General features: G+C 40.8%; 1 protein-coding gene across 1 annotated transcript in view; it reads left to right on the forward strand.

The window, feature by feature from the left end:
* Window positions 1-11,208: 11,208 nt before the first annotated feature.
* Window positions 11,209-20,143, forward strand: part of csmd2 (CUB and Sushi multiple domains 2) — a 312,145-nt gene continuing 303,210 nt past the window's right edge. Inside the window, exon 1 of the mRNA XM_088329136.1 lies at window positions 11,209-11,963. Coding sequence (XP_088185262.1) covers window positions 11,849-11,963 — 115 coding nt within the window. The 5' untranslated portion in view covers window positions 11,209-11,848. The remainder of the gene's footprint in view (window positions 11,964-20,143) is intronic.

Below are 20,143 nucleotides of genomic sequence, written 5' to 3' on the forward strand. Positions count from 1 at the left end.
TATATATATATATATATATATATATATATATATATATATATATATATATATATATATATATATATATATATATATATATATATATATATATATATATATATATATATATATATGTATATATATATATATATATATATATATATCCTATTACATACACTTCTAATCAGTGCAACTTCTGCAGTCACCCGAACAGTGACTGTACCCTTCATATATATATATATATATATATATATATATATATATATATATATATATATATATATATATATATATATATATATATATATATATATATATATATATATATGTGTGTGTGTGTGTGTGTATACATGTGTGTGTGTGTGTTTGTGTAATGTTTGTTCTGCCACAAAAACTATATAATTTTCCATTATCAAACATTAAAAAAAATGTTTTAAATTGACCTATGAGCTACTAAGGACCACCAAAGAGCTGCAGGAGGCTCCAGATTTGCTGACCCTTGTGCAAAACGATGTGTACAAAAACATCCGGTACATTTTGTAAGCACAATAAAAAACATTAGGCGTTGTTTTTAAATTGTTTTTGTTGGGGGCGGCAGTAGCTCAGGAGGTAGAGCGCTCGTCTTGGGATCAAGGGATCCCAGTTCGAATCCCGTTCGAATGTCGAAGTGTCCTTGGGTAAGACACTGAACCCTAATACCCCCAATAAGCAGGTTAGCGCCTTACATGGCTGCAAGGCCGCTATTGGGAAATGTGGAGCACATTGTAAAGCGCTTTGGGAAGTCATTGACTTGAAAAGCGCTAAATAAATGCAGATCATTTCATTTCATTTCATTTTGTTTAAGGTTGGAAAGTGACTTCATGCTTGTCATCACAGGTTTATTTGGTCTTGCATTAAGTTCGAAAAGGCCTGTTTCAAATACAACCCTAACGGCAGCCCAAACACAAAAAATATGACAAAAAAGAAACAAATATTTGAGTGTGTCTCAGAAACGCATACACATGATAAATCAGATTGTTAATCCTATTATGACTTTAAGCCAGGAGATGGCTTCAGAAGAGTTGCGAGTTTATTAATTCAAAACATCCCCTCCATTCACTTTTGACTCAAAAATGGCGTTCTTCGGTGGTACCCCAAAGAAAGTCTAAATCTGAAAATTACCTTCATCCATTCTGAAATATTATTTTTAATGTTTGGATGCTCTGCATTTAATATATCTGGGTAAATTTATTGTTTATCAGCACATTAATCTGCATCTACTTTACCAGTTTCATTTATGTACTCTCATCTCATCTCATTAGCTGCACCGCTTATCCTCAGTAGGGTCGCGGGGGTGCTGGAGCCCATCCCAGCAATCATCGGGCAGTGGGCAGGGGACACCCCGAACTGGTTGCCAGCCAATCGCAGGGCACACAGGGACAGACAACTCGCTCGCTCATTCACACCTAGGGACAATTTGGACCGGTCAATCCACCTGAAATGCATGTCTTTGGAATGTGGGAGGACAACGGAGTGCCCGGAGGAAACCCACGCAGGAGGTTCCCAAGACCTTAGAACTGTGCCGCACACGCGCTAACCACTGCTTCGCCGTGCTGCATGTATGTACTCCTGTATCCTTTAAGAGATCACTTTTGAAGCATGTTCAAAGTTCATGTTAATTCCGTCACATAGATATCAAAGGTCAACTTGGACAAAAATCAATGTGAAAAAAGTCACCTATGTAGCCTAGCAACAGCCCTGAGGTTTGTGTTATTAGCACGGGTGACGACAGACGAATGTCAAGAGGATTTTGTTTTGCCCGTCCCCGCCAATTATTCATTTGCACAAACAAACATCAGATGAATATTTTCTTTAAATTTCAATTTAAGATTTGTTTTATTTTCTGTAGGATGCTGGCTTAAAACTGGTACCAGTGCAATACCATGAAAGCCGATTTAATGAAATAGTACCAGACTTGTAGCTTCGATACTTTCTAAAACTAAAAAGGGGCATTGTGTGTTATTTGATTTTCGATTTTGGTTGAACTACACATACAGCAACATCTAGTGGTCAAAAATGTCCCTTTTAAACACACCGAACCAAATAATAGGAGCATTTCTGTGCTGTCGCTGTCACTGTTTAGTGTAATTTTATAACACAGAACTGTCCCCAACAGCGAGCAGCATTATTACAGTGACAAATAAAATATACCTGCCTCGGCTAAATAATACCCACCGCTGTCGGCTTCTCTTTTTGCACAAAATGTCCCCTTAATATTCTCCTGTCAACTGGTTAGCCATAAATACATACTTTACTACACAAAACTCTTCTTACCCAGAAATTGTCTGCATTGCAAGCTTCTAAGTATACTGTCTGCTAGATATCGGTGAGAGTAATAAAGCACTTCAAATGTTGTGTTATTTTTTTTAAACCTGACACTAATGTGAATATGATTGAGTCAATGCTGAATAGATAGATAGATAGATAGATAGATAGATAGATAGATAGATAGATGGATAGATAGATAGATAGATAGATAGATAGATAGATAGATAGATAGATAGATAGATAGATAGATAGATAGATAGATAGATAGATAGATAGATAGATAGATAGATAGATAGATAGATAGATAGATAGATAGATAGATAGATAGATAGATAGATAGATAGATAGATAGATAGATAGATAGATAGATAGATACTTTATTCATCCCCGAAGGGAAATTCACATTTCCAGCAGCATCCCTGTGCTGAGAACAATACAATAATAAAGCAAAAAGAATACAATATACAAATACCCAGTGTGACGTGCAAATGCCCACTGTAGCATGTTATATAGAATATCTAAATAGTGCTACACAGAATACATATTGCAATAAGATTCGGTAATATGCAATGTAGGTGGTGTGGTTTAATGTGGGCTTTTACTCTGCCGGGTAGAGTTAAAGAGCCTCATGGCATGAGGAAGAAAAGATCTCCTCAGTCTGTCCGTAGTACAAGACAGTGACAGCAGTCTGTTGCTGAAACTGCTCTTCTGTCTGGAGATAATGCTGTGCAGTGGATGCGATGGATTGTCCATGATTGACCACAGTTTTTCCAGTGCCCGTCTCTCAGCTACTGTTGTTAGGCTGTCCAGCTCTTTGCCCACAACAGAGCTCGCTTTCCTAGCCAGTTTATTGAGACGAGAGGCATCCTTCTTCTTGACGCTGCCTTCCCAACACGATGTCGCATAGAAGAGGGCGCTTGCCACAAATGTCTCATAGAATAACATAACATCTGGAAGTTGTCGGTTTACGACAAACACAACCGATGGCATTTTTGTTTCTACATGTAATTTTATAACTACCAGATTTGCTCGACTACTACATAACAATTTGATGTCATGTTTTTGTGGAGCATCTCATTTTCCTTCCCTTTTCAGCTTAATGTAATATAGGCCAGTTAAAAACAACCCAAAAAAAACAATGATAGGTTGTGTTTCATGTACTCCAAATACTAAGGGTGGGCGATCCTGGAAATGTTGGTATCAATCAAATCCAAGTAAAACTATGGTAGCACTGATCAACACGGAGACAATATTTTTTCCTTGGAAATACATCATTATTTTATATTTTTACCCTCCCTCTTTGAGTTCCATCCATCCATTTTCTGCACCTCTTATCCTCACCAGGGTTGCAGGGCAGCTGGAGTCTATCCCAGCTATCTTCGGGCAGTGGACACCCTGAACTGGTTGCCTTTCAGTCACAGGGTACAGAGAGACACACAACCGTACACTCGATTACACATAGGGGCAATGTAATGTATTTTATAGTTATGATAATCACAAAACAACGTTTTTAGGCACTATTCTTTAATTTTTATTTTCATTGAATAATTGCATTGCAAACTTTAAAAAGTATTATACAATAACTAGGTATATTTTATATTACTACTTTGGTCTCTCAGGAACTGTCCTCTTTTGGTTCAGATCCTACCTCTCATAGGACTCAGTGTGTTAAATATGGTGAAATTACGTGTGAGCCCTTTGGTGTTACCTGTGGTGTTCCGCAGGGTTTAGTGCTTGGCCCCCCTTCTTTCCAGCATTTACATGCTTCCATTAGGTTATATTATTCGCAAATATAATATCAGTTTCCATTGCTACGCAGCTGACACTCAACTTTATCTTCCGATGAAGGACTCTGCCTCGCTAAACTGTGGACATTTGGAGGCCTTCTTCACCGAGATAAAGGAATGGATGTCACTCAACTTCATGCGCCTTAACTCTGAAAAGACCGAAATGTTAGTTATTGGTCCATCTAAATGTCGTGACTTGTTCTCAAAAAACTGCGCTTAACAGTAAAAACATGTAATATCACTCAGAGTGACTCAGTCACAAATAGAGGTGTCATATTTGACCCCAATCGGTCCTGTCAAACACACGTTCAGAATATTACTAGAACAGCTTTTTTCCATCTTCGCAACATCGCTAAAACTCACAATATGCTGTCTCAGTCGGATGCAGAGATTATAATTCATTTTTGTTACTTTCCATCTGAATTACTGTTATCCACTACTCTCCGGTCTCCCGAAATCCAATATCAAGAGCCTTCAGCTGGTACAGAATGCTGCAGTGAAGCTTTTAACGAAGACAACAAAGTTTGATCACATTACCCCGATTTTGGCTAACCTGCATTGGTTCCCTGTAATTTTAAAATGTGATTTTAAGGTTCTGTTGGTATTATAAAAAATAACATAGATTTTCCCTTTGACATCTCTCTGATTTATTTTCCCCCTATGTTTCTACTCAGAGCTTTTGCTATAAGAAACGCCAGTCTACTATGGATCTCAAGAGCCAAGAAGAAATCCATAAGTTTGAGCACATTGTCCCTTCACGCCCCTGTGCTGCGGAGTACTCTTCCCCCTGACATTCGATCTGTAGCCTCAACCTGGAACTGTTTAAATCTATGCTTGAACACACTTCTATTCTATAGCAAATGAATAACGTATATTTCATGTTGACAATATATGTGTGTTATTTGTTATTGCAACATCTATTGCAGCCTGGTTATCCTGGAAGGGGGATTACCTCATGTGCGGTCCCTTATCAAGGTTTTTTCATTTTCCTCATGTTGAGGTTTTTGAGTTTTTCCTTGCCCTCATGTAGATTTTAGATCAGGGGATGGTGTAATAATAATAGTCTGTGGTTTTCAATAATATGTGGTCTGTCCAGCCCTTTGAGACTCCTTGTGATTAAGGGCGTCACAGATAAACATGACTTGACTTGACTTGACTTGCAAAAAGACCATAGAGTCAAACCAAGAAGCAGCAAAGTAACGAACATATAAATACAACAGATGCAAAATGCATTACGTTTGATGATTAATGCATTCAAGAATTTCAAAGTCAGAATTTCTGTTGCAGCGTTTTGTACTAACACCATTTTTTTAACAGTTGACCAAGAATTTTTCCCCACAGCAAGTGCAAGAAGTAGCAAAGTTGAACCGGGTTTTGTGGAAATGTTTATGATCATGGAGGTTGGAGGCCAGTGCACATTTCATTATCCCACACGGCGCATTGCGGAAAACTAATCATAGCAGCCATATGCAAGCGTTGGGAATGACATTCAGTTTCACCAATGGACGTTCCGGACTGTTAAACACCAATTTCCTGATTAGCGAACCAGACATGAGCACATCTATGTTTAACCGATTCCCTGATGAATGATGCATTGGTCATAGCCGGGACAATCATCAATTATTGTTATGGCTTAAATAGAATTATTGTATGAATGATGAGCGAGTAAGATGTCGTTTTTCATTTTTTGGTGGGTACAGTAATCTGTTGCTGTATCGTGGATTATTTCCGCTACTTTGAGAATTTTCAACATGCATTGTGTTCTGCACACTGATTGGCTAAACAGTCGCCCCACCCCTTTTCTGCCTGTTTCTGCCCGTGCGTCAATACGTTTTCCATCAAAGTTGTACACGTACTTAAAATAGCTTGGCAAAACTACTTTACGTATGCACACATCTCCTCCGATTGGGAGTTTCTACAAAAGGCTTAATAGAAACAAAATGTTCTGGACTGACAAAAGCACCAAAATGCGGGGGGAAATGCTTTCTATGGCCAACATAATTGGACTTCTTGACATGCTAAAGGAAGATTAAAACATTTCACTCGACATTTTTGTTTCCTAAACGTCCACATAAAGGTCATGATGCAAGTCAACTGAAATAAAAAAGTGGGTGGTTTCCTAAACCAGTAGAGTAGGGCAATATAGCAGCAGTTTTAAAAAAATACATATTGTTTTTAAAAATAGTATTCAACCATACAGGTACCATTTGTTTAAAAGAAAACAAAACAAAAAAATATTTATCAAGTACACAAAGTGTATTTATTACACATGCTTGAGCCTGAAAATTGTTTTTTTTCTTTGGTTTCAATGTATAACATCGTATTTTATAAATATATACGTATTTTTTTGTTTATCACGAGTTGACCAAATATTTAGAATAATGCTCTACAATATTAAATGTTTGCATTATACTAAACATAATTGTATTTTACGAAACATAATGTACAATTGCATATTTTCTTGGATAATAGTGAATTAAGTAAAAAAAGTAGTGTGATAAAATCATGTCACCCCCTTTTTTAAATCAATAATGCAATTCTGTATAACGGCAATATTATAAAATCATAATTTGACATTACAAAAGTTATTCAGAAATAAAACGTTTGTAAATTACAATACTTTTATCTTTTAAAGACTTGGTTGAGCCTGTAGATAGGATCTGTCATTTGGTTTCGGTATTAAATGAGGATTTAAAGCGATTCTACTATAGAGAATCCTTTTTAGAATGCGATACCACAAAAAAAAAAAAAAAAAAGTGAAAATAAAGAGGGATCACTGTATACTGGTATACATCTTCATAAAAGCATAATTCATTCCAGGATGACCCTCGTACTGCAAGTTACTCGTGTAACTGAAACATATTCTGTTAAAAAATACTTAAAAACTAGTTTCTAGAGACATCCCCTGGACATATTCGTGACTCTGATATCCCGTTGTATAAAGAGCAGGATTTCTGTTCCAAATACATAATGCCAATAAAAAGTCTCATTTTAAGAGGTGCTAGTATGCAAAGGTATGACTGTATATTTTAATGGCAGATTACCCAATAAGGAGCTGCCAAACGGATAGTTGGGCTACGATAGGTAGGACGACCAGTAATCCTACGAGTGCACCTGCTGTGTAGCCAGATCTAACTATTCACAACCAAGTTTATGTGCCCGTCCAGGAGAAAAGATAACACAAATGTAGCATAAATGGGCACTCTGGCAAAACTTCAGAGAGTGCAGACCACTGGGATCGATACTTGTAGAGTGGGCGCTCGATGAGTAAACCAAAAACGAGTGTGTGTGAATGCCGAGTTATGTAGAGATTGTTTCGTATCGGAGAGAGCTTGAGAAGAAAGTACACTGGTGAACTCAGTTAAACGTATCAAAACTGGCAACGGTAAAAATATTGCGTCACACCTCTGCCCAATTGGGCTGTACCATATCAGATAAAATCGTAAACCCTCAGTCAAACCAAATCATGTTTTAGAGTGTAAATAACACCATCCTTGAATAAGTTCACAATCATTGTGTGGGGATGCAGAGCTTTATTATGTAGTTTTATGTTATTTCATTTCACCTCATCAAAAAATAGTAGAGTGTACCATAGAATATCATTTAAGTTATAATACATCTCATCTCATCTCATCTCATTAGCCGTACCGCTTATCCTCATTAGGGTCGCGGGGGGGCTGGAGCCCATCCCAGCCATCTCCGGGCAGTGGGCAGGGGACACCCTGAACTGGTTGGCAGCCAATCGCAGGGCACACGGGGACAGACAACTCACTCGCTCATTCACACCTAGGGACAATTTGGACCGGCCAATTCACCTGAAATGTATGTTTTTGGAATGTGGGAGGAAACCGGAGTGCCCGGAGGAAACCCACGCAAGCACGGGGAGAACATACAAACTCCGCACAGGAAGTCTGGAGCTGGATTTGAACCCACGCAGGAGGTTCCCATGGCATGAACTGTGCCGCACAAGCGCTAACCACTGCGCCGCCGTGCTGCCGTTATAATACATGGAATATTCAATTTTATATACGGTTCAGATCGTTATACAGTTAGCTAAAGACCAAAGGACTTTGAGGTAGTTCGAAATTGTCTTTTACAAGGGAGTGATCTTGTAGAAGGTAATCGTGCATTAACAGTGCATTGTATTAGAATAGAATAGAATAGAATAGAATAGAATAGAATATACCTTTATTGTCATTGCTACAAATGGGCTAACATATTGTGACAACGAAATTGGGCATGACACTCCAGTTTCACACATTCATAGTGAGGTATGAGCAAGAAGATAAAGGAACAGAGAAGATAATGTTATAAGACAAGGGGGATAAGGCTATAGTTATAATTTACATGGTATTTACACAAGAAATGTCGGCATGTGGGATGTTACATACAGGGTTGTCGTGATAACGTTGGTATCGTAACGGTTGTGCAATATTGCAATTGGTGCAAAGTCATCATAGTGCAAAAATAGTCAGCATATGCATTGGTGCAAGCATAGACATCATAGTGCAGAAACAGGAAATGGTCAGACATTGTGCAATTTGAGCATTAAACGTAGTGCAGTCGGCATGTGCAAGAACAAGACATGAGTAACATTATATTCGTATGAGGTAGTGTTGGCACGAGTTTTCAGTTTTTTTGTGCGGTGTCTGTTTGAGCAGTGAACAAACATAGTGCAGACAGCATGTACGTGAGTACCATTTTACATACATGTGAGGTAGTTTTTTGCAACAGTTTTCAGTTTTTTGTGCGGTGTCTGTTTAGGGTGGTAATGGCTGTGGGGAAGAAACTGTCTCTGAGTCTGTTCGTTTTTGCTTTGTGTGACCTGTAGCCCTTGCCGGAAGGCAGCAGGTCGAAGAGATGGTGGCCGGGGTGAGAAAAGTCCTTGATGATGTTTTCTGCTCTGCTGAGGTAGCGAGAGCAGGCAAAGTCCTCCAGACTGGGCAGAGAGCAGCCGACGATTCTCTGGGCTGTTTTGATGATCCTCTGGAGCTTTTTCCTGTCTGCTGCTGTGCACCCAGCATACCACACCGTGATGCAGTATGTTAGGATGCTCTCCACTGTGGCTTTGTAGAAGGACACCTGCAGCTGCTGTTTTAGGTTATTTTTCCTGAGCAATCTCAGGAAGTGCAGTCGCTGCTGGGCCTTCCCTACCACCGCTCTGGTGTTTGCGGACCAGGAGAGGTCGTCGGAGATGTGCACGCCCAGGAATTTGAACGAGTGGACTCTCTCTACACAGTCTCCCTTTATGATGAGTGGTGCTGGATTCCTGCCATTCCTTCTTAAATCCAGAATCAGTTCTTTTGTTTTTGTGGTGTTCAATATGAGGTGGTTTTCCGAACACCACGTTGAAAGTGACTCAACCTCATCCCTGTATGCCGCCTCGTCCCCTTCAGAGATGAGGCCGATCAAGGTGGTATCGTCAGCGAACTTAATGATAGTGTTTGTGGGGTGGGTCGGTGAGCAGTCGGAGCTGTACAGGGTGAAAAGCAGGGGGCTCAGTGCACAACCTTGGGGGGAGCCAGTGTTCAGTGTTGGGGTGGGAGAGACGTGGGTACCGAGTTTCACCGACTGTGGGCGGTTGGAGAGGAAGTCCATTATCCAGTGGCAGATGGAGGGAGAGAGTCCTAGGTGTGCAAGTTTCTCCACCAGGATCTCCGGGATAATGGTGTTGAAGGCTGAGCTGAAGTCCAGGAAGAGCATTCTGGCATAGCTCCCCCGGTGATCCAGGTGTTTCAGCACGGTGTGAAGTGCTGTGTTTATGGCGTCGTCAGTGGAGCGGTTTGCCCTGTAGGCAAACTGGTGGGGGTCCAGTGTGAGTGGCAGGGAGTTTTTGATGTGCCGGGACACTAACCTCTCGAAGCACTTCATGACCACAGGCGTAAGAGCTACAGGCAGAGAAGTGTATATCATTTACTGTATAGCAGTGTTCATTCAGAAAGAAGTACTGTCCTTGATTTGTTTCACACCTCATGTATCAAAATCAATATTACATAAACGTTCTTAGAGAGATTCACATCCTCGATATCTATCTATCTATCTATCTATCTATCTATATATCTATCTATCTTTTTATCTATCTATCTATCTATCTATCTATCTATCTATCTATCTATCTATCTATCTATCTATCTATCTATCTAGCTATCTATCTATCTAGCTATCTATCTATCTATCATCATCTCATTGTATCCATCTGTTTACCTAACTAGCTACCTACCAACCTATACCAATTGTCGAATTTCCTCCTCATAGCTGTGGTCACTTGCCTTAACTTCCTTATGGTCTTTCCTCCTATCATGAATCGGCTTCTTACCTTTATTAATACTCAGTACTTGGTTCTGTGCTGGATTTCTCTCTTTTTTGTCACGTCCCAAACACGCTTGTCTCAGCTTCTTGTTCTTCCAGAGTATCGAATACCTAGAATAAGCGTTCTATCTAAAAGCGTAACATTTATCATTTACGTATTAAAGTTTAGGTCCCAAACATGGTCAATAAAATGTTTGGGGGAAAACGCTTTTACGACCCTTCACTCCTCCACCAATTGATCAGGACAACATTTTTTTGTGGGACAAAATGACCCATCTTCTAGTGGAAAGGCTGTTATTGCCCTACCTCACCCAGACCTAATATAAAGTGAAAAGTTCGTAATTTGGGGAGAACAATTAAATCACTGTGAACGTAAAAGAAACACAAGTTTAACAATCAATACTCATAAATATCTACTAAATTTGTATTTTATTTTTCCATTATGACAGGCACACCCTTTCCTGCCTTCCCTGACTGCACATCACTGTATATAGAACATTTCGATGCCCAATGGAATGTTCATTTATCGATATGATGATATAGTATCTTCAACTATTTCATGGCATTACTGTGGGGAGCCTATGTGGGTGGGCGATGAGAGAGTGGGAGATATAAAAAGAGAGAGAGAAAGAGAGATGGAGAGAGAGAGAGGGGGAGAGAAAGAGAGAGAGAGAGAGAGAGAGAGAGAGAGAGAGAGAGAGAGAGAGAGAGAGAGAGAGAGAGAGAGAGAGAGAGAGAGAGAGAGAGAGAGAGAGAGAGAGAGAGAGAGAGAGAGAGAGAGAGAGAGAGAGAGAGAGAGGGGGGTCTGCAGTCAGATTTCGGCGTCACATGTAGCCGGAACAACGTCTTCACGCGTCCTGTTGACCATCCTGGGAAAAACTACAACCTGCAGCTTTCTTTTTTTTTCTTTTCTGACCTTCATCAATCGTTTCTGGACACAGATGCCGGACTCAAAACTTCCCACAAGGTTCCTGGATCACGCAAAAATCGGCGCCGGCTCATCCGCGCGCGAAGGTGGATTATTATCGTTATCATGCCTGCCAATCCTAACTGTCTGGCTGGAGATTTAGGAGCTGCACGGCAAGCCGAAGGTGGAGGAACGTTCTGGTTCTGACGCGGTTTACGCAAGGAGCTGCGGAGCGATTGTCGTGATTTGCTTTATTTGCTTTTTTTCCTTACTAAGTGTGTGGAGTGCAACCTGCTTCCACGAGGAGCATACGTTTTGTAAGCCCCCCCCAACCCCCTGCCACCTCTACCATTCCTTTCTAGGTGTGCATCATACCCCCAGGCCGAACAGAACCTGCGAGACATGCTCCGATCCAGCCGCGGGATCCGAGGCTCCTCCGCGCGTTGGGATTTTTGTTCTCAGCGCCGACTCAGAGTAAATCCCGATTTATCGAGCTTGTGAAGTGGATAGAAAAAACTACCACGATAGTGCTGAGTTTCTTTTGGGGGAAGTCACTACCATGGACAGCGCCTGGAGCCGGGACAGGGCGACGGGATGCACGCGCCGCATGATGGGGGACGTGAGCCGGGTGATGCTCGTCCTCTATATGGGGCTGCTCGGCGCAACAGTGAAGGGTGAGTAAAACTCCCCATCCCCCCTCTCTTTTTCCCAATACAAGAGCTGAAGTCATGTCTAATGCGGCACCACCTTCCTCCTCTGGTCCCCCGTCACCAACTGCATGCAAATGAGCTCCTTGAAGTGGCCAGTGCTGTCTATTTATTTATATATTATTTTTTTGTATCTATTTTTTGTGTGTGGGGGAGGAGGTGTGTTAGTGGTGCAAGGTGGCGGGGGCAGTAGGACAATTACAAAAAGATAACTGGATGGTATGTACCAGGGTATTGAAACTCACTCAGCCGGGGGCCACATGGTAGACAACATTCTCAATCCAAAACAATGTTACAAAATGCCAAGGTACTTTCCAAAAAAATACTTAGTTGGTTGAACCCTGGATGACCAAGAAAACGAGAAGCATAAAATTAATATTTTTAACCACTTATATCACGAGCATCAAACTCATGGTAGAAAAAAAAAACATTCTCAGGGGGCCGGGCTCATGAATTATGGGCAAAATGTGCCTTGGTTGTGTTTCCCGAGGCTCTCGAACCACATGTGGCTATGTGGCACACTTTAGCAGCTCAATGACACTTTTTAATAATGTTTGATAATGGAAAATCATATGGTTTTTTTTGGAAGACAAACATTCCAAAAATATTAACATTTTCCAAATAATACAGATCCAATATGGCTCTTTTAAGATTTTGGGTTGCCAATCCTTGGATTACGCACTTTAAAGCTTTGCCTTTACACTACTCATTTTGGGCGCATACTTATGATTGTTTTATTGTATTGTATAGCTGTTTTTTGTGAACATAGTTTGTTTTCTTGTTGCCTGAATAGAAATCCACAAAAAAAAAATTAAATTAAAAAAAAAACACAAGTGAGAACAACAATCATACATATTCTAGGATAGAATTGCAAAATCAGCAACCAAAATTGCCTTCTGTCCATTTTTTCCACTTCGTCATCCACACCTAAGGCAATGGTTTGAGCTTCCCTGGACCGGTTTCACCAGCAGTTGCCCCGTGCTCCCATTAAGGGGCACCAGAGCCCTACATGAAGGCGTAAATTGTCCCGGCGTTGACTTGTCGCAATCAACTGGCATCAGAGGTGCATGGAATCCCTGACCAAACCCCCCTACCCCCACCCTCATTTGCTCGTCTGTTCGCGCTCTCCATCCCAAGAGGTGTCGGAGTGCTTGGAGCCATCCGACAACAACCTTCCTCGAGGACCTGTCGCTCGATAAGCGGTAATCGAGCTTAAAACCCGAGGGGGTAGATGTCTGCTTAGGCTTCATCTCTCACTTGGTTGTGATGACGTTGCTGATGATGCAATGCATGGTAAGAAGAAAGGTGGTGAATTTTAGGAGATGGGGTTAGCATTTTGAAGCGTCAGCATTGGTTTGCACAGTCGTTGAGCTGCTGCAGTGTTTTATTGTTTTACAGCAGTACTACTTTTAGCTGGTATTTGACACGGAGGATACAGGTGATTCATTTTCAGTTGTGATGATTAGTGTTGATCATTTTTGAGCCAATTCATACTTTTTCATTGAAACCATCATGGGACATGGCACTTCTTCACAGTTCCCTTAAACTCCAGGGTTGTACAGGCACTACTTCCTGTGGCGTGTCATGGGCACGTTTATCCTAGTGATGCTTATCCTTCTGCAATCAGATTTTATTATTTTTTTTATTTTTTTGATAAAAATCCATTGATTTTACACCACAGTGCAGTAGAAACATCAGATGTATCACTGGGGATTATCTTCCTTTAGTTGTTAGCCTGTTCAGGAGCAAGCTAACTGTAGAGAATAAATTATCACATTCATATGTGAGAAAAATTTAACCTGCTTTCATGCAAGAAACTTCAGGCTAAATTCAACCATGATTATAAACCTGCCTAGATTTTATCTGGTTGTACAGTGTACAGGAACATATTTCCTCCACAGCCTTCTCCCCTTCTCACCACCAACCCATTTTCATGCTTGCACAAAAAATATGCAAATTTCTTGACCTGCGGGTATTTATTTGAATACCCATATAAAATTCAGACTATAAGCTGCGACTTTGTCCTAAGCTCTCAACCATGTGGTTTATGGAATGATGCGACCAATTCATGCATATTTTCTAACAGCCACCAGGGGCGACCAACCAGTAAAGGTGAGACTGAGACAGGTGACAGATATACTGGACTGTCTCAGAAAATTAGAATATTGTGATAAAGTTCTTTATTTTCTGTAATGCAATTAAAAAAACAAAAATGTCATACATTCTGGATTCATTACACATCAACTGAACTATTTCAAGCCTTTTATTATTTTAATATTGCTGAATTTGGCTTACAGCTTAAGAAAACTCAAAAATCCTATCTCAAAATATTAGAATATCATGAAAAAGTATTCAAGTAGGCTATTCAAATAATCACCTGAATCATCTAATTAACTCGAAACACCTTGCGAGGTTTCCTGAGCCTTAAAAACACTCAGCTTGGTTCAGTAAACTAAATCACTGCTGTCCAGAGGACCATCATTGATACCCTCCATCAGGAGGGTAAGACACAAAAGGAAAATTCTCAAAGAGCAGGCTGTTCACAGAGTGCAGTTTCAAAGCATATCCACAAAAAGTCTGTTGGAAGGGAAAAATGTGGCCGGAAACGCTCCACAACCAAGAGAGATGACCGCAGCCTTAACAAAATTGTGACGAAGAGCCGCTTCCAGAATTTGAGGGAGCTTCAAAGACAGTGGGCTGAAGCTGGAGTCCAGGTATCAAAAGCCACAGTTCACAGACGTGTCCGGGAAATGGGCTACAATAGCCGTATTCCCATGGTCAAGCCACTTCTGAACTCAAGACAACGGAAGAAGCGTCTGACTTGGGCTATGGAGAAGAAGCACTGGACAGTTGCAGAGTGGTCCAAAGTCCTCTTTTCAGACGAAAGCAAGTTTTGAATTTCATTTGGGAGTCAAGGCGCCAGAATCTGGAGAAAGGCTGGAGAGGAGCAAAATCCAAGTTGCTTGAAATCCAGTGTGAAGTTCCCACAGTCAGCAATGGTTTGGGGAGCCATGTCAGCTGCTGGTGTTGGTCCACTGTGTTTCATCAAGTCCAGAGTAAATGCAACTGTGTACCAAGAGATTTTAGAGCACTACATGCTTCCATCTGCTGAAAAGCTCTATGGAGATGAGGATTTCATTTTCCAGCATGATCTGGCACCTGCCCACAGTGCCAAAACCACCAGTAACTGGTGCACTGACCATGGCATCACTGTCCTTGATTGGCCTGCTAATTCCCCTGACCTGAACCCCATCGTGAATTTGTGGGGTATAGTTAAGAAGAAGATGAAAGACACCAGACCTACAAATGCAAATGAGCTGAAGGCCGCTATCGAAGCATCCTGGGCATCAATAACACCTCAGCAATGCCACAGGCTGATTGCCTCCATGCCACGCCGGATTGATGCAGTAATCCGTGCAAAAGGATTCCCAACCAAGTACTGAGTGCATCAATGGACATTTTCAAATGTTTGATTTAGTTTTGCTGTTATAAAATTATTTTTTTACTTGGTCTAAGGAAGTATTCTAATATTTTGAGATAGGATTTTTGAGTTTTTTTCAGCTGTAAGCCAAAATCAGCAATATTCAAATAATAAAAGGCTTGAAATAGTTCAGTTGATGTGTAATGAATCCAGAATGTATGACATTTTTGTTTTTTTAATTGCATTACAGAAAATAAAGAACTTTATCACAATATTCTAATTTTCTGAGACAGTCCAGTATGTCAAGGAAGACTCAAGTTTAATGTAGTATCATGCTTCTTCGTTCATTAATAAAAATACCACAAACAAACCCACATCATTGAATAGGTGTCAATCAAAAGGGGGGAACTAACTTCCACGTTTGGAATAATTCTAAGAATCTGTTTGATTATAAACGGAATGCATGTGGCAAAATAGATTTCATGAAACAATGTCCAACAAAGCAGAAATTGTCACAGACCCTCTCGGGTGATATGGAAGCAAAATGCACCAAATGCAGAAGCAATGGGTTTATTCAGTCCAGGTTCAGTACACAAATGGAAGAAGAAAAAAAAAATCGAGGAAACCATATCTTGATCCCCATGAGGGAGTTGCCAAGGTCCAGGGGCAGGCAGGTGCCAGTGATCCAGTACACTCACATTGGCAAAAGTCCAAACGTTTGGCAGGAAGAATTGGTGGCCGGTAAAGGAGGCAAGGGTTCAGTACACTGTAAGCAAAACAAGGCTGCTATGACGCTAGAAAGAGACAATAGTGGCAACTTACTGGCGAATATGCTCAAAACAGGAGTGCTTGAATAGTGAGCAGGAGAGGTGATTAGTGGCAATCAGGGCAGGTGACACCAAGTGTGAGTGGGTCTCAGAGCCAAGGAGGAACTGACCTAAAAAGGAAAAAGTGAGAGGGAGAGAGGGAGTGAACCAAACCTGACAGCCATTCCGTGACAGAGATGTTTAACACTGATTTATATTCATCTGTGGGCATTATCGTTTGTTTTAGAGCAAATAAATTCCACGGTTGGATTTTATGGATTGTCCTTGATGTAAAAAAGCCAATTTTCACAAACATTAAAATAAGTTACTTAGGGGTAGGCATTGGTGAGCTACATCGGATTTAAAGCTTACGGGTATTTTGTTTTAGACTGATCGTGATTTTTCTCTTATTAGTATATCTTGAAATTATCATATCTTAAATCCCAAACGCTTAAGCTTTCCAATGATATGTGGCATGAGGTATTACAATGACCGGTGACATTTTACTAGCACGTATTAGCTTACTAAAAGCCTCGTGGCCCACCGGCGGGCCGGCGGAACGTTAAGAGTTAAGGTACTGTATGTTATTACAACGTGATGGGATTTCCGAAAAGCCGTCGTTTGCTTCGACACCCTCGTTTAAAAGTGAGAGTCAATTAGCGCCTCATTTGTGCTCTCCTCACATATTATTATATCTTATGTTTTAATGTGGGCACATGTAGCTTATAGTCAGGTGCGGCTTATGCATGTACGAACTGTTATTTCCTTTACAAATGTACTGGTTGCCGCTTATAATAAGGAGTGTCTTAAAGTTTTTATTTTTTACTATATTTTGTGTATTTATTTATTTTTTTAATACCAGGAAGTTTCAAAGCATACACACTATCCCTTGAAATTATTCCTAATGGCTGTTTTTTTTTTTGAAAATTGTATTTTATTTGTTTTCCTTAATTAGCGCCCAAACCCCCCCCCCAAAAAAAAAAAAAATAATAATAATAATAATATATAATATGGGTGCACACAAACATAGTTTTGTGCATAGTTTAACTTTGGAGGAATCTCATAACAAGAGCTTTCTTCTTAGATCAACACATTATTTTTGAAAAGTTGTGTTTTGTAATGCTTAACTTTAAAGGAAATTGCATTATTTTATGCACGTAGGAGGCACTAGATAATACACACAAATAATACACTGTCCATTTAAGCATGGCGTCCGCTTTTGGAAACTAAACTAAACTAAATGTATTCAGGTATTTTGAAATTCGTTTTGCTCGGATAGATTTCAGGACCATGGCTAGCTCTACGTACGTACGTAGCCAAAATACAATACAACATTATTTATATCTGTACATTCAAGGAAACTGTGGGGGTCAGATGCATCGACATTTCGTTCTGTATACACGTGTACTAGAATGACAATAAAGTAGATCTGAATCTGAATCTGAATCTGAATCTAGCAAGCAACTGCTGACCATCCACATGATTGGGATTTCCTCCAAAGTGGTCATGGCTCTGCACCCTCAATTTGACAGTCATACTTCAGGAGCACATCAGAAGAGATTTGATCATATTTCTGTCTGGGTTATATCATACTTAATTAGGCAAATGTGGTTAATTGAAAGGATTGCAATGCACATACCCGCTGACACTTTTAACGGTTATTATGAACTGCTGTCCCCTCTTCCATTCATTTTGGTCACTGTTTCGGGTCCATCAACAAAAAAATGACAATGCCATGACACAGATTGATTGTGTCGTAAAAGTCTTTGTGCCGTTTAAAACGTGATCGAGACCTTTCATTTATTTATTTATTTTTACTTTTTATCACCCTGTCGTAAATGGTCCAAAATTAATCATCTACCGGCTTGGAGACAGGCATTGAATTTTGAAACTTACACAATACAAGATGATTCAAATTGTAAAGTTAGTTATCATTCAAAATTGAGTGAGTGAGTGAGTGAGTGAGTGAGCAAACAGGCAGGTAAGTAAGTTGATGGTAGGTAGGAAGGTAGGTGGATGAATACGCAGGTGGTTTTGTTTGGGTGGCTGGGTGGGTAGGTAAGATGGATAGGCAGGTAGGTACATAGGTAGCTAGGTAGGCAAAACCCCTGTAAAAACACTTTGTTTCACTCGCAATTTAAAATATCCCGTTCTCTCGACCTCCGAGACCATTTTGTGTCGAAGGACGGATGAACTCTCCTGTGTGTCAGATGCATTTAACGGCGCCGTTTCTAGCCCTCACCTTTCTTCCACGTGTCCCCTTTACTCGCCCCCCTCCCACCCCGCTTACCTTCCATCTCCAATCTGCCACATGCTCCGTTGCCTCCCAGGCGCCCATCTGCTGTCCGCCTTCACTGGTGAGCAACAGACACAGGAAGGCCGAGCTTGAGGGAACATTTTTGCGTCAAATGCAAAACATGGTTGCAAAGTTTTCCCATGGGGTGAAACTGTGGTGTCCAAACTATGGTTCGGGGGCTATTTGAGCCCTGGATTTTTTATATGGTGGCCCACAACACATAATAAAGCACTTTTTAGACAACACTTATGGCTTGATTTGTGAGATTAGTCGTAATAGTCTTGTAGTTGTAGTAGTTAGAATACATCAATTATCGGTATAGCCTGCAGTGGCACCAACATGTTACCTGATAGGCAGAGAATTATAAACATTTACATGTTGTATTTCTGGTGACAACTGCTGAAGAGAATGGATCACCATAGTAGCTGAGCCAAGCCAATTTTTTCAGATGTGTCCCACACATTTTACACGGAGTACTTAGACTGGTACTCTGGAGACTGAGTTGGTCCACAATTCAAAAAAAAAAAGGTACCAACGTGGTTTGATCAAATATACAATTTGTATTTCTCACCTCCAAGCAGTTTGCAGTGGGCCGTTGCAACCACCATGGAACTCCTGTCACACTTGAAATTGTAACTCGCTCGCTGCAGGCAAAAATAGATAACTTAAAACAGACTCAATGCTCCCTGTAAATGTAAGGAAAGACAAAGAACAACTCCCAAAGACATAATTTTAGTTTTGCCGCAGTCATTGTCTGTCAGACAAGAGACATTTTCTCTAAATCCTCTGGGACTATCTTGTAAAGATGCCAAAGGCTCAGAGGTGAGGCTTCCATTTCCTTTTTTTTTTTTTTTTTACTTTGTCTGCTCTTATGTGACTGCTCCAATCCCAGAGACGGAAGATTAGATGCGGGGGCAGGTAACTTGTCCTTGTCTTTGTCTCGTTACTGTTTCTTCTTGCATCCCGAAACATAATCCCTGCCTAAAGTATTTTTGTCCAAGTGGTGCAGTGTGATTGTGGTAAGAATACACAACAGGGTCGGGCAAACTGTCACGACTGCCCAATTCCCTCACCTGCGCCTGCTCGTTTGGCACCAGCTGCTGCGTGTTGCCTGATTGGCTCCCCTCCTATTTAAACTCAGTGCTCCCATTCATTCCTGGTCAGTCCGTCAACGAAACTCTGCACTTGAAAGACGTGTATTTTGACTCTTTTCGGTATTCTGCTTGTGTATCGATCCCGTTGTCGCGTCCTGTCCGGTATCTTGCTCTAGTATCCAGTATCAATCACATATGTCCTGTCCTGTCTGGTATCTTACTCCATTATCCAGTATCTGGTATCGATCCCGCCTGTTGTGTCCTCTCCAGTATCTTGCTCCAGTATCCAGTATCCGGTATCTATCCTGTCTGGTATCTTGCTCCCGTATCCAGTGTCGGGTATTGATCCCGTCTGTCCCGTCCTGCCTGGCATCATGCTCCAGAATCCGCTATCAATCCCATCTGTCCCGTCCTGTCCGGTATCTTGCTCCAGTATCCAGCATCCGGTATCAATCCCATCTGTCCTGTCCTGTCCGGTATCTTGCTCATGTATCAGGTATTGATCAGGTCTGTTCCGTCTTGTCCGGTAT

This window comes from Urocampus carinirostris, chromosome 2 (assembly GCF_059441175.1).
Source record: "Urocampus carinirostris isolate Australia breed hairy pipefish chromosome 2, RoL_Ucar_1.0, whole genome shotgun sequence".
Classification (NCBI taxonomy): Eukaryota; Metazoa; Chordata; class Actinopteri; order Syngnathiformes; family Syngnathidae; genus Urocampus; species Urocampus carinirostris.